The 16,285-nt window shown below is 32.6% G+C and overlaps 1 protein-coding gene and 1 long non-coding RNA gene across 3 annotated transcripts in view; both read left to right on the plus strand.

The window, feature by feature from the left end:
• The window catches only part of LOC127711450 (uncharacterized), a 344,411-nt gene that overhangs the window by 206,299 nt on the left and 121,827 nt on the right, over positions 1 to 16,285 (plus strand). Inside the window, exon 1 of one of the 2 annotated variants that reach the window (XR_007986713.1) lies at positions 8,082 to 8,193. The exons of the other annotated variant lie outside the window; for it this stretch is intronic. This is a non-coding gene — a long non-coding RNA (uncharacterized LOC127711450). Of the gene's footprint in view, positions 1 to 8,081; positions 8,194 to 16,285 lie in introns of those variants that run through there. 2 annotated transcript variants of the gene reach the window in all.
• On the plus strand, positions 868 to 16,281 carry LOC127711127 (ubiquitin carboxyl-terminal hydrolase 48-like). Its single transcript, XM_052217080.1, has 2 exons — positions 868 to 968; positions 10,785 to 16,281. Exon 2 carries the CDS (start codon positions 10,795 to 10,797, stop codon positions 14,002 to 14,004), a length of 3,210 nt encoding a protein of 1,069 aa, XP_052073040.1. The 5' UTR covers positions 868 to 968; positions 10,785 to 10,794; the 3' UTR covers positions 14,005 to 16,281.

Raw genomic sequence — 16,285 nt, forward strand, 5'->3', positions numbered from 1 at the left:
GTACAAACGTTACATTTACCGAGCGGTTGATTGTTGTTGGGATAGTTGTTTTTGACATCAGATGATTTAGAAGAAATAGTTTATCTCTTTTACATATTCCCCATTTCCATTCTCAATTTTATCAACAAGTTGTAGGTATTCCTATGGGCACCAATTGCCCCCCCTTTACTATCAGACTTGTTCCTGTACTGTAACAGTATGTTATAAATCAAGTTTATGGCAACAGTCAATAGAGATCCCTAAATTACATTTCCCATTCCCATTCCATTCCATTCCATTCCATTCCATTCCATTCCATTCCATTCCATTCCATTTCCCATTCCATTCCATTCCATTCCAATTCCATTCAATTCTATTTCCCATTCCATTCCATTCCCATTTCCATCCCATTGCCATTCCATTCCTTATTCCATTTTATATTCCATTCTCCATTCCATATTCCATTTCATTCAATCCTTCATTCTACATTCCATTCTATAACATTCCATTCCCATTTCAATTCCTAATCCCATATCCATTCCCATTCTTCATTCCATATTCCATTCTTCATTCCATATTCCATTCTTCATTCCATATTCCATTCTTCATTCCATAATCCATTCTCCATTCCATATTCCATTGCATTCAATTCTACAATCCACATCCCTTTCTATTGCATTGAATTTCATTGAATTCTATTCCATTCCATTTTTCGTTCCATATTCCATTCCATTTTCAACCAAACAACATTCAATCAAGCACCTAAGGAGTGTTTCTATAAGCGGCCGGTTAAAATTTGTCCCCGACCAGAATCCATGTAAGATTAGTCAAGCTCAATCTTTATGAAGCATTTATCTGACCTCGATCAGCCTGAAAAAATTAGAAAGGGACATAACTCATCACTCTTGAATCGGAGGCGGGAATGAGAAAAAAGAAATATATTCGTAGTTTGAAATGACATTGTATCCCCTTACATGTTCAGAAAAATAGTAAATATTCTTTCCTTAATATATGAAAATTTAGGCTTTTGTTTACACGAATGAAAACAGTTTTTTTCTGATCCGAAAAACAACCTCTTCAAGTTGTGTCGTTGTGAAAGTAGTATTACACATCCATGTAACAAGGTACCAAGTTTGCTTATGTACTGATTTCGTTCAGAATATTTGGTTTTCCCAAGAACTGATAAAACCAAGGGTACATGTATACTCAGTACAATCTAAACACTACTGCCTAGAAAAATGAACAGGGTTCAGGAAATCTACAAATATAGCTTTATTGAGCAACTGGATAGTGGGTTATTTTGCCCTGGTTCCTGTTCGCATTAGGTCTGGTTCAGTTTGCCCTGTACTGAAATAATTGTATATTGATAATGTTAAAAAAATAAATCCCATTTATTCCATAATATGAATTGTTCGTCTAAATTAACTCGAATTATAGTTATCTCGTACCACTGTAAACTCGTACCAATGTCAACTCGTACCACTAAGAAAAAACTCGTACCAATGCAAACTCGTACCACTGCTAACTCGTACCATGGTAAATTCATACCATTGTAAACTCGTACCAACTTATTTAAACGCATTCAAATGGTGTTTAATGATGAATATATACTTTAATTTCACTCAATACCTCTTAAATCTGTAAAATGTATATAATTAGAAATTACAATGACCAATTTGTTTTGATAATCAGGAATTTCATTTAATAATAAACATTATACATTTAATTCCAAGCTGTTAAATTATATAACAACAATCAAATTTTAATAATATGATTAAACAAGTTGATTAGTTTATAATCAACCAATTATCACACAATCAAAGGAATTTAATATATTAATTAGCATGGTGATTAAGAAATTACATTCGTATATTTGTCTAAGTTTTCATTAAAATCTGGTATAAAATTCCAAGATATTTCAATTTTTTGTATGAATCTTAAAAAAAATAATCATAAAACATTCGTATTTTTGTCTAAGTTTTCATTAAAATCTAGTAAAAAAATTCAAGTAATTCAACTTTTTTTTATTAAGTTTACCAAAAAAAAAATCATAAAACATTCGTATTTTTGTCTAAGTTTTCATTAAAATCTAGTAAAAAAATTCAAGTAATTCAACTTTTTTTTATTAAGTTTACCAAAAAAAAATCAAAAAACATTCGTATTTTTGTCTAAGTTTTCATTAAAATCTAGTATAAAATTCAAGTAATTCAACTTTTTTTTATTAAGTTTACCAAAAAAAAAATCATTAAACATTCGTATTTTTGTCTAAGTTTTCATTAAAATCTAGTATAAAATTCTGATTGGTACGACTTTCCAGTGGTACGAGTTTACGTTCGTACGAGTTAACTTTTTTGGTACGAGTTTACGTGGTACGAGTTTACAATGGTACGAGTTAACTTGCTTCCAATTAACTCCCCATTACGCCACCTAATTTTTTCAATCGTAAAAAGGAAGGCCATTGTAGGGATGATGGACGGCCGATTTAGCACTTGAAAACCGATATACTTATCCACATAGCATCATTACGACCCTTATATTCCAGTTGTATTTTAAAAGACAAATGTATCTTACATTTGTACTAGCTATTAACATGATTAAGCATCGTTTAATGTACTTTTAGGCATTTAGTCATTTAATTAATATTGTCTTTTTGATTGTCAGCGGGAATTTTCAAAAGTTAAAAAAAAAAAATCTAATATATTTCGTGGAAGGGCACACTAAAAGTTTTCAGAGGTTGAAGAGGAATTACCCTAGATAATACGCACAAAAAATGGATGTTTTCTGAAGTTTTGAATTTTTAAGATCCACTTGTAAAGTCTGTCGTCTACGGTTTTCAGTAAAAAAAAATTATTCAAACACACCTACTTTGTTGTTATGACTCGTTAGAAAGGTATTTCACTTAATCCATATATTTCAATTTTTAGTACTGTGAGTTTTCAATGTTATTATATCAACCTGTACAGTAGCTTATATATGTGAAAATAATAGAATCTGAAGCAAGATGATGTATCAAATATTTTTTATTTATATGTTTTCAAGGCAAAATTGTCGTCTCATACACATGTGTACATACAAAGGTATACTTGCCTTTCTCTTTTCGATGAAATACAGTTGTGTAATTGCCAATTTCTAGGATTTTTTCCAAAAAAAATGTCTCCGGGGGCAGAGATGCAAGTTAATGCTTTATAAAGATCAATCTTTTAACTTTCTGTGGAATTTAAAAGTTTACAAATATCTTGAAGATCCATACTATAATTTAAGTAAAAACCGTGTATATAAGATGCATAAAATCCTAACTTATGCACCTACATTAAACTTTCAAAGCCCAGAGAAACAGAATTAAACAATTGAAATATACCAACTTGGCCATTTTTACCTTCTCTAATAAAGAGTTCAATTTCTTTTGTTTAATTTCAACTGGATATCAGCCTGTGTTGAAGAATGTTTTGTTCATACATTTCTCAAGTTTGTTTGAGTTATTTTTAACACATAGAGCAAGTCACAAAAAACACACTTACCAGATGGTCATCAAAATGACACTCAAGATGTAACATTTCCTGTCTAAATACCCATAAAACACGTAAAAGGCTAAACAAATTAAAACAATACATATTCTTGCTCAACGATATTTATTTATGAAATCAGGGCAGAATGACTGGTTGCAAATGGGAATAGGGGCAAAACAACCCAGATTCACTTTGGGCTATTTTAACTTGATTGAGATATGAAATCCCCCCACCCACCTCGAAGAAAATTTAAGTTTCTGCTTAAATTTTTGGATGTGCAGTCTAAAACTCCACATGCTTAAAAAAAACATAGTCAAGATTGTTTCTGTGTACAAAATTTTTGGAACTTTTAGGGAATTATAGGAAGATTTAATTGGAAAATTTCATTCAACAGTACTTCCTTATTGTGTTTGTAAAGCTTCAAAATGCACTCCCAAATGCAAAGCAAGAAACAGGAATTTCATTGAAAAATTGCCAAGGGAAATAATTTTGCATAGCCAGATCAAGCTATATTAACTCAAACTTAAGATAAACACATTTTGATTAACCCTTTTTGTCTTGTTAAAAGCTGGTAAAGATGGGAATTTAAAGAAAGGGCTGAAGAGATGGAGGAATCATTATTTCCCCCCTAAGTTGTGGAGGTTCAAGGATGTTCCCTTCAGGTCCATTCACCCACTAAAAAAAAGTCACATCACCCTGAATTAAATATGTTCAAGATTTAAAAAAAAATAATTTCTTTTTCATAAATAATTAAGATCATAATTAGGCCAATTAAAATTAATTGATAGATTTTCATCCCCGCCCGCCCCTCTGAAATTGTTCCGCCCCAATTTTTTTTATTTTTAAAAATTTACAATTTCTGGATTTTGTTCATTTCCGTTACTGGTAACCGCCGATAATTTCGTTTCATTCAAAACTTCCTGTTTCAAATTTCGGTTTTTGTATTTCTTCGAGTAATATAAGTCGACATATTCTTCTGCTCAATGATGTCAGATGATAACATTATCTTCTGAGAATATAGATTGATTACTAGAAGGGCATGGAATATTCGGGTTACGAATAATAGGCAATGTCCAAGAAAGCTAATCGTGGTATGTCACAAATTTCAGTGAATGAAAAACCGTGGATTTTTTGGAATATTTATACAATGACTTTATGTTAGGAAATTTGGACTGTGAATGATAACCAAAGCGTGAAAATCACAGAACACATTGGTACAAAAACATACCTGGAATAAAGTAATTGACACAAGCACGAATTTGTGCGATTTATGGGCGTTTATTGAGTACAAAGAGTCGGCCAACGTACAAAATGTATTATAGCAAGCCCTTAGATTTACCCCAGTGAAGGCTGTTGTTTTTGTTGACAAACAGCAAACACCCTTTGTCCCCAGCCCCTCAATAGAGTCATTAAACAACTTCTTCCTTTTGGTTCAGTTCATGTTTTACATTGTAATTATATTTGCACCTTGCATACACATGTAAGAATCTTAAAAGCATGAACCCTAGTATTTTCAACACAGTTTGAGTTTTCATTTCACTCTGTACTCATAATATTTGTGTTGCATACCAATGCATATGCTTCCTTTTATGGGCACTACAAATCATAACTTAGAGAGCAAAATAAATTTGATCTAGGTAAGTGTAAAAGAGAACATTTCTCCACGATTTTGCTATTTACTAAAAATAGGTTTCTAAAGCGGCAATTACATGTAGAGCAGTGTTTGCCAATCAGAAATATTAGATTAAGAATTTGAAAAATAATGTAGAATTCCTTATATATACATGATATAAGCTTGTTATTACCCTTGTGTGTGACTTTTTATGCAATAATCATAAATAGTTTCTGACATTCTCTAAAATAAAATTTTGAATCAAAACCAAAAAGTATACAGATCCTTAGATTAATATAACTAAGAAGTGTGTAAAATTTTAAGCAATAATCATAAATCGTTTTTGAGATACGGCGCGACATGTGAAAACCCCCCTTTTTAAAAAAAAAAACCAATATCTCAAAAATAAAATTTTGAATCAAAACCAAAATGTATACAGATCTTTAGATTAATATAACTAAGAAGTGTGTAAAATTTTAAGCAATAATCATAAACTGTTTTCGAGATACAGGACGACATGTGAAAAACCCCTCCCCCTTTTTTAACAAAATACTCAATATCTCTAAAATAAAATTTTGAATCATCACCAAAAAGTATACAGATCTTAAGATTAATATAACTAAGAAGTGTGTAAAGTTTTAAGCAATAATCATAAATTGTTTTTGAGATACAGTGCGACATGTGAAAAAAAACACACACCTGTTTTAGTTACTAAGTCCCGTAACTCAAAAAGTTTTAATCTTATTTTCACCAAAAAGTATACAGATGGTTTGACCATCATAAGAAACAACTATGTTAAGTTTCATGAAATTTGGATAAGTCGTTCTCAAGTTACGGTGCGACATGTTTACGCCGGACGGACAGACGACATTTGTATACCATAATACGTCCCGTCAAAATTTTGACGAGCATATAAAAATTAAATCCTCCCACCTGCCCTACTTTTAAAAAAAATCTGGATAAAAATCTAATTAATTTTAGTTGGCCTTACAGTCAGAAGATTACTAAAACAAGGAATTTTAAATAATTGGAATCAATAAAAATTGTTACAAGTAATGTACATGTATATGTAGGAGTTGTCTCTCTTTCTGATAATTTAAAAACATAAATGAGTGATATTTGTGATCAGGCAAAAAAAAAGATAGTCTCTTTCCTGCCTTCTAACCGTCCCAAAAAGATTTAATTGCTTTTCCAAAAAATATTTAAAAATAGTGTTTTACATGTATGTCATTTGACTAGGATACAAATCTGTGTTTTGTGTCATTTGAGTAGGATACAAATCTGTGTTTTGTGTCATTTGAGAAGGATACAAATCTGTGTTTTATGTCATTTGACTAGGATACAAATCTGTGTTTTGTGTCATTTGAGTAGAATAGGAATCCTATGTCTGCTAGATTATTCAGTCAAATTTGTTATAAGATTGACCATAATTGAGTTGAAAAGCTGTCACAACAACAGAAATTACAAATGTGCCATCCTGCATGGGCAAATTACCGACTGGCAGGTTACATCTGACCTTAACCTCATTTTCATGGTTCATTGGTCAATGTTCAGTTTTTGTGGTTTGGTCTATTTCTCAGATACTATAAGCAATATGTCCACTATATTTGGTGTATGGAATAGTTGTAAGGTGTACATGTCTGCCTGGCAGGTTTCAGATGACCTTGACCTCATTTTCATGGTTCATTGGGCAATGATAGGTTTTTATGTTTATATCAGTTTATCAGTTACTATAAACAATAGGTCAACAATATTTGGTGTATTGCATGATTGTCTGTCTGGCAGGGTTCATATCACCTTGACCTCATTTTCATGTTTCATTGGTCAATGTTAAGATTTTGTGGTTTGATCTATTTCTCAGGTACTATAAGCAAAAGGACCTTTATATTTGGTGTATGGAATGATTGTTATGTGTTCATGTCTATCAGTCATGGTTTATCTGACTGACTTTATTTTCATGGATCATTGATTGTGTTAAGTTTATGTGATACTTGTAATAAGACCTTCATTTTACAGACTGTCAACATGAATTCAATCATAGGTAAAACAGTCGAGACATTTCAGCATGTGCATCTTGTTTATTGTTCAAAATTATAAGTCAAACAAGGATCACCAGTCATTCAGCTTTCATGATACCAAAATTACCAAAATATTCTACATATTTTGAAAGTTACTACCATGCATAGGAACTATTTTGTTTTAAATGTATGTACTACTTTCTGGTATGTTCTTTCAGACTTGGCCCAAATAAGTGGTGTAACACCTGAAGATAACATGTTTTGTTCCCCAGATTTTATCAATACACTAAAAAATAAAAAAAATCACCTGTAGGCTGTACAAGTAAACGATGTTCTTTTCACAATTCTTAAGACAAACAGCAAATATATCAAATAAAAACAATAAGTTATAAACTAAAACATCAATCATCAAACTTTAAAAAAAACAGAACTTTTGAAAATAGCATAAATGCACTTCTGGAAAGAACGATTGATTCACTCAATCACATGTTATATGGATGTGATTTCTAACACATTATGGGGGCATCGGTGGCTGAGTGGTCTTAGTACAGGTAGTCAAACTACTGTATCACTAGCCTGTCAACACTGAGGTTGTTAGTTCCAATCCCACGTGACAGGTACACTAGACTCCAATCTTAATTGACTAGGATTGTCTGTTGTCCTACTGAAGGTCCGTGGTTTTCCCTGGGAAATCCGGCTTCCTCCACCAATAAGAACTGATCACCACAAAATAGCACGATAGTGCTGAAAGTGGCCTTAAACACCAATCAATCAATCTGTCACAGTTTATCCCAAAAATCACATGTTAAGATATATTATGGTCCTTTGGGTTCTGTGTATCAAAATTTCATCATGAACTTATCCTGAATTCTGCAGATATGAAAGGTTCAATAACCAAACTATGTAGAATATTATACATGTTATACTTGTTGATTGGAAAAATCATTTTTATACGACCGCAAAAAAATTTTGCAGTCGTTTATTGGTATGGCGTCGTCGTCGTCGTCCGAAGACACATTGGTTTTCGCACTCTAACTTTAGTTTAAGTGAATGGATCTCTATGAAATTTTACCATAAGGTTCAATACCACAAAAGGAAGTTTGGGATTGATTATGGGGGTTATGGTACCAACAGTTAAGGAATTAGGGGCCAAAAATAAGCATTTTTGTATAACTTCCAGACATAACTTGTGTGTTAGTGTATGGATCTCTCTGACATTGTACCACAAAGTTCCATATCACAAAGGGAATGCTGGGATTGATTTTGGGGGTAATTGTCTCAAAATTTTAGGAATTAGGGGGCAAAAAACAAGCATTTTTCTAGTTTCATGACAATAACTTGTGTGTAAGTGTATGGATCTTTCTGAAATTGTACTACAAGGTTCCATATCACAAAGGGAAAGCTGGAATTGAGTTTGGGGGTAATTGCCCAAAACGTTTAGGAATAAGGGGCCAAAAATAAGCATTTTTCTAGTTTCCAGACAATAACTTGTGTTCAACTTCAACTTCAAGTGTATGGATCTCTCTGAAATTGTACTGCAAGGTACCATACCACAAAGGGAAGGCTGGGATTGATTTTGGGGGTAATTGCCTCAAAATTTTAGGAATAAGGGGCCAAAAAGGGGCAAAAAATAAGCATTTTTCTAGTTTCAGGACAATAACTTGTGTGTAAGTGTATGGATCTTTATGAAATTGTACTACAAGGTTCCTTATCACAAAGGGAAAGCTGGGTTTGAGTTTGGGGTAATTGCCTTAAACATTTAGGAATTTGGGGCCAAAAAGGGGCCAAAAAACAAGCATTTTTCTAGTTTCCAGACAATAACTTGTGTTCAAGTGTATGGAACTCTCTGAAATTGTACTGCAAGGTACCATACCACAAAGGGAAGGCTGGGATTGATTTTGGGGGTGATGAATCATAAGGGGGTTCAAAAAATTTGGGGGGGATTTTTTTTCCCTTTTTTCTTTTTTTTTCTTTAAAATTTTCCATTTTAAATTGATTCTTTCTGATTTATATATAAAAGCAAATAATAATGATATGGTTTGAATAGGTAAATTAAAATTTTTTAAGTTCTTAGACCACATTCATTCTGTGTCAGAAACCTATGCTGTGTCAAATATTTAATCACAATCCAAATTCAGAGCTGTATCAAGCTTGAATGTTGTGTCCATACTTGCCCCAACTGTTCAGGGTTCGACCTCTGCGGTCGTATCAAGCTGTGCCTAGCGGAGCATTTTATTATAGTTTAAAGGCCAATTAAAAAGAGGGGAAAGAAATGAAATATAATCAGTGTTCTCCCCAAAATTTTTTTGGTAAATTACATTCCCTCATTGTGTTATTGTGCTATGGTCAATTTTTACATTCTTGTCTTTCATTTTTGCTTACGTGCTTTGTCTATATCTCATATTGTTTTTCTTTGTTGACATATTTGTTGGTTTTTATAGTGATAAAGATTATAACACAATGTTGACTGCTGTACCCCTATAATGTCTGTTTGTTTTGTTCACACATTATTGTCAATATAATGGAATTTTATGCGACTGTCATACAAGTGAGAGATTTAGCTAATTAGCTAGCTATAAAAACCATGTTTAATCCACCATTTTCTACAATAGGAAATGCCTGTACCAAGTCAGGAATATGACAGTTGTTTTCCATTCGTTTGATGTGTTTAGTGTTTGAGCTTTTGATTTTGCCATTTGATTAGGGACTTTCCGTTTTGAAATTTCCTTGGAGTTTGGTAATTTTGTTATTTTATTTTTTCATATAGCATGTATAGTGTCCTGGTAAAAGGGAAATTTTTAATACCATTTCGTTTCTAGAAATGATAGCATCACATTCATAACACCATACATTCAGTAATCTACTTCAGTTTTGGCAAAGTTTCTATGATTTTCAGATACAAAAAAATTGGTTTTAGGTGTTAAATCTAGAAAATAAATTACCAATCATTATCACAAAATGCTTGGAATAACTGTAAGTTTATAGTTGATTAAAGAATTTGATAGCATTGTCCTTGCATTGAAACTGAGTATGAATTGAAATAAGGAAAACATGTCAAAAAGACTAAGTGTACTATAATAACTTCATTAGCAACCCTCAAATCTACAAACTGCCTCTGGTCTCATGGTAGCATGTTCGACTCATGTGCGGGAGGTCATGGGTTCAAACTCCGGCTGGGTCAAACAAAAGATTTAAAAATGTTTATTTGCTGCTTCCCCGCTAAGCACGCAGTATTAAGGAGTAAGAGCAAAGACTGGTCAGCACGAAGTCAGAATGATGTGTCCCAGTAAGGTGAAATGTCTTCCTGTGGACTGTTACCTTGTGAACTAGCACGTTAAAAATCTGGCTGTGTGTAGGTCTAGTACAATGCAGGGTTAATATTCATATACATTAACAAGTTCACGTCCTGAATATGCATATTAATTTGCCACTGGACATTAAGCAGCCATCCATCATCATCATCATCATTATCAAATCTACAATTTGCTATGAAATTCTTCTAATAAGGTACTGTTTTGCCCTATTTCACCAACCACAAAGTTACTGAAGAACTTGCTTATCCTGATTCTGACTTTGAAAGTTTTAAATATGAAAAATTTATGTAGGATGCTGGGATGCCTACTGGTTTTAAAACTTATAGACTAATAGACTTAATGCTATATATTTCAGGTTTTTGAAGATGCCTTCGAAGTTTCAGCTTGATAAAGCAGCTTGGCAATGGGCAGAAACAACTGATCCTGACAATGTCACATTTGACCATGTTCGGACAGCATACAGATTGAACTTAAAACCATGTCCATTAGGATCTTGTAAACGCAACTGTAAAGGAAACCCCCTTTGTCTCAATGCAATTGGAGAACGAGTGTGGTTTGGGAAAATTGATGATGATGATTGGCATCAAATTGAAGATCCAAATTATGAGAGGCGTGATGATGATATGTTTGTTGGACTGAAAAATCTTGGAGCCACCTGTTATGTAAACACATTTCTTCAGTTGTGGTTTCATAATCCTGTTATCCGAAATGCACTTTACAAATTCCGAGAACCAGATGAACATGTTACCAGAGATGTAACAGCAGAGTGGTCACCTTCTTCCATTGGTGGTCATCTTCAAGCATTATTTGCCTTACTTTCATTATCTGAGAGAAGATATTTAGATCCTAAAGATTTCATAACACATTTAGGTTTAGATGCTGGTCAGCAGCAAGATGCTCAGGAATTTTCTAATCTATTCTTAACATTATTAGAAGATGCCTTATCAAGACAAAGGGATGCATGTGTGCGAAATGTTATTCAAAATCAGTTCCGTGGAGAGTATGCGTATGTCACTACTTGTAATAGATGTGGGACAAAATCTGAAAGACCATCAACATTCTATGAACTAGATTTAAGTATAAAAGGACATAAAACTTTAGATGAATCTTTAAAAGATTTTTTACAGGAAGAGAAATTAGAGGGAGATAACCAGTACATGTGTTCTTCGTGCAATAGTAAACAAAATGCTACACGGAAAATACATTTAAAATACCTTCCGCCTGTCCTCAATTTACAACTTTTAAGATTTGTTTTCGACAAGAAAACAGGAATGAAAAAGAAACTGAACAGCTTTATTCAATTTCCAGAACAAATTGATATGACAAAATATTTGACTGTGAATAATTGTGCTGGAGATCCAGCCATGCCTGAAGGTGTGGAAGGGAATTCTGTTACATACAACCTTACAGCTGTATTAATACATCGTGGACCCACTGCTTACAGTGGACATTATATTGCACATATCAGAGATATAAACAGTAAAAACTGGTATAAGTTTAATGATGAAGAGATAGAGAAAATGAAGGGAAGTAAACTTCAGTTGGGTACAGAGGATGACCCAGAGGAGACGGGTGCTAAACAGAAAGGCAGATGTCCAAAAGGATATCATTCATCACGTAATGCATACATGTTGGTATATACACTAAATGAAGAAGCTCCCTGTAGTACTGATAGTAAGGCAGAAGCTCAACAACTTCTACCAGCTCATGTGTTAGATTATGTCATTAAAGACAATGAAACATTTGAAAATTGGGTGTCTGAATTAATGTTAATTAGAGATCAGAATATAGAAAGTGGAAAGGAAAAACAAGAAGAAATAAAAGAAACGTATCAGAAACTAGCCTTTGATAAACTGGAAGTCAATGAAGGAGAATGGATTAGCCAAAAATGGCTGAATTCATGGCTAACTGATCCAGCTAAAGCAGAACCAATAGACAATAAACCTTCATTATGCAAACATGACAAACTGTCCCCAGCAGCAGCCATGAAACTAAAATTTGTAAACTTAAATGGTAGTGAAAGTTTATGTAATAGATATGAAGGAGGACAAAGGCTTATTGGAGGAGATAGCTTATGTTTGCTTTGTGTCCAACAACAGTGCCATGTGATTAGGACAAAAATTAAAATGATGGAAGATGACAAACTTTTCGGCAGCATGACCAAACCCAATGTCATTTCTGGTCCTAGTTACTGGGTAGGTAAAGCTTCATTTAGGTCATGGAAGAAAATGGTATTAGAGCAACTTGGAGAAAATGATGATGATAAGAGAGATTCAACTGACATTGAACCTTCTGTAGAAAATGGTTTGAAAGAAAAAGAAAGTTCTGGTACAAAAGAAGAAGGGCAAAAAGAGAAAGATAATTCAATAACAATAGATGAAACTCTGTCTAAAGAAGAAGAAAGCTTTAAATTTAATGAAGATATTCTCTGTGAAGCTCATGATAGACTTGACCCAGATATGACATGTAGAAAGTTAGTCCCAGTAGAAGTTTGGCGTAGGCTCAAGGAATATTTTGCCAATTGTCCAGAGTTTGCTAAAGATGATCCTGTTTGTGGACAATGCAATGACCAAATGCGAAATGAACAACAAACAAAAGAATATTTGAGAAAATTGGCTCAAGAACAAAAAACAGCTCTTAATGATCTTCTAAATGACAGAAAAAGACCAATTACTCTGAAAAAACCAATAGAAGTATTTATTTTAAATAAAGCATTTTTAGAAGAATTGAGGAGATTTATTAAAGAACCACTAAAATACCCCCCAATTCAGAACATAGGAAATTCCATTCTAATATGTGAACATGAGGGTTACCTGTATCCTCAGTCTCAAGGACAGTTAGAATTATATGTAAACGATAACTTTGTTTACACATGGAGTTCAGAGTGGGACAAGATCAGTCAAATGTTCAATGTGGATTATGAAATAAGCATTATCAGCTATGAAGATGATGACAAAAACCTAGGAATTGTAACACTTCCACAAGTATGTGACGAATGTGTTGTTAGTCGTCTAAATCAAGAAGAAAATGCAAGGTTTGATTATGATGAAGCAGTTATATTTGTACGCAAAATTCCCAAGCAATTGCAGAAGTCAGCAGGATCCAGTTCTCTCAATCCTAACGAGTCAGAGAATTCTAAGGATTATGATCCAGACTTCAATCAGCATGGTTCAAAGAAAAGAGGCAGCACAAGTGATCCTTTAGAGGAACCTCCGGAAAAATTGTCCAAAAATGAAAATGGAACAAGGAAAAGTCAACGTCATAGAAAAGTGAGAGGTGAAAAAGAAGTGAAAGTAAAATCTTCACAAACTTTGAAAGATTTTAAGCTACAGTTAATGAAATTGTTTTCTGTGCCACCTTTTGATCAAACTTTACTGATGAATGGACACAGTTTGTGTGATGACACTGCAACATTAGGTAGCCTACGTATTGCACCAGGATCCATTATCATGTTACAAGCAGACGAACCTGCTGAAGACCTTTTAGTTTTACAAGATATGATCCAAGTCTCTTCTGGGCCTGAATCAGGCTTTAAAGGAACTGGACTTTTGGGAAATTCAGAAAGAATATCATAATTAGGATTTTATACAGAGTTCTAAAATTTTTAAATTTATGCATCCATCATGTCCATGTTTGAAATATTCCATGTAATCTGTCAAAAAATTGCAACAAACATGTATGGCTATTACATTGGTAATAGATTGTTATAACTTAAGTTTCGATAACTTAGTTAAGAATGAACATAATGAACCTAATTAAATTATAAATGGAAGGATTTTCTGTCATAGTTGTAGGGTATTTAAAACAAGTGATATATTTGTCAGAATTGACCAACTTATGTGTCAAACATGGTGTCAAACAGCTGGAACTCTTTTTTTTTTTTAATTTATTCAGATGGGAAAAATTTTGAAAGCTTTTTCGAAATTCATTTTGGCAAAACTTTTCTTCATTTGAATGTAATTGATATTGCATTTGTAAAATCAAAGCATAGTTTTACATACAAATCAATGGTAAATTTAAAGAGAAATCTTGGAAGCACTCTCCCATTTTGAAATTCATTGGTTTTCTATAAGCCAAGATTTCAAGACTAAATTTTGTGTTCAAAAGACTTTTTATAGTGAAATTTCTGAAAATTTTAATTGTATGTTTTGGGTATTTTTATAAAAATTACTTTGTATTGTTGTCTCATCTGGTCTACTGATATTAAATTGGAACTTTCACTTTGAATTGAACTTTGTGTATCACTTGACCCAAATCTTTCATATAATGCAAGTGTATGTGTTACTACATATTGTATTATAGACACTTTTCTCATTGATGTATACGCCAATGTTCTTCAATTTATTCTATCTTTTCTTGTTTAATTGTCTCATCTGAGACAAAGGTAAACAAATCTCTTCTGTTGGCCTCAACACTTCAATGTAAAGTTTTCTGATCAGGTCTATATCTGAATATATCAGATTTTGTGAACTATATAAATTTTTATTTCATGCTCTATACTGAATTTAATGTATACATATTTTTGATCAGGTTAGCTTTAGAAGCATTTGAAAAGAGACATCCACTCTCATTTACAAGTAGTTAGTAGCAGTTCTGAAATATCAGTTTTTTTTATTTTACTTAAAAGCAGGAAAGGCATATCTTTGTTTTTTATTGTGTTTAGGGTTGCTGTCTCATAGATGTGTTCCCCACATCTCTTTTTATTCATAAGAAACTTGACATTTCAATACCGGGTAGACATAATTATTTGTTGAAACTAAGGTTTCATGAATTGGTTCCAGAAGTTTCCCAACAAGTTTTACACTAGGGGATAGCTTCAAAACACAACAGTTTTCTACTTTGCAACCATGAGGCATATCTTCTCATTATATAATAATGGTCAGTAAAAGGTCAGATTTTTGTGAAATGGCATAGTAATCTATTCAAATATTCTTGTAAGGTCAATTTACACATATTAAAATACTTATATACATGTATGATAGGCTGTTTACCCTGAGTACTGTTTGTGTGTTTCATAGACATTTGCATTTTTACCAGTAGTTTCAAGATCAATAAAAGATCCTAACCCTGTTTATGTTTTAATGATTTTGAAATTTGTATTTGTTTTAAAATGTATTAAAATTCTGGAGATAGATCATGGGTCTGTTAATATTTGGTCTGCTCTTCCATTAGTAGCCATTGATCTTTGTTGCAAGCAAATGTAACAGTTTTAAGTATAAAAGAAGTATCCACCTGTATTCCAGCATACATTTTCATTCATAAATGGTGAATTTGACTTTTGTATTTTATTTTGTTAGAGTTACTCCCCTTTCAAATGGCTTGTTTGAGTTGCTTCAAAGCAACCCTATGGTGAGAGGTATATAATATAAATTATTGATTTCCTTGATATATTACATACTATCATCTCTTGTTTACCCAAGAACTGTCCAAAAAGAAAATGTTTGTTAAAAAATTAAACATCAGTCATATTGACTAAAGCTAGTACATTTGTGTAGTAGTAGTACCATGCATACTGGGCTTTTTAAGGCGGCTTTTGCATTTGTTTGCAATTTTAAATCAATTCAGGATTGAGGTTGTAACTTATTACTAGAAACAGCTATTCATGCAGCAAATCAGTGCTTAATTTTATTGTTCATGCTGTTAATTTATGTGTTTGAATTGTATTATAATGATTGTTAAGTGTATAATTTGTTGTAGTAAAATGTTAATTGTAAAGGTACATTTTTTCCTTTATTTCAACTGATGTAAGTGTATTTCCTATGCGTTTGAAGTATGAACTTTTATATATAAATGATGCTTACTTGCAATATTTTTTTAAGAAGAATGCACACTGATATACTTCTAACTAAATACTTT

This window comes from Mytilus californianus, unplaced genomic scaffold (genome assembly GCF_021869535.1).
Source record: "Mytilus californianus isolate M0D057914Y unplaced genomic scaffold, xbMytCali1.0.p SCAF_1, whole genome shotgun sequence".
In the NCBI taxonomy this organism is placed as follows: Eukaryota; Metazoa; Mollusca; class Bivalvia; order Mytilida; family Mytilidae; genus Mytilus; species Mytilus californianus.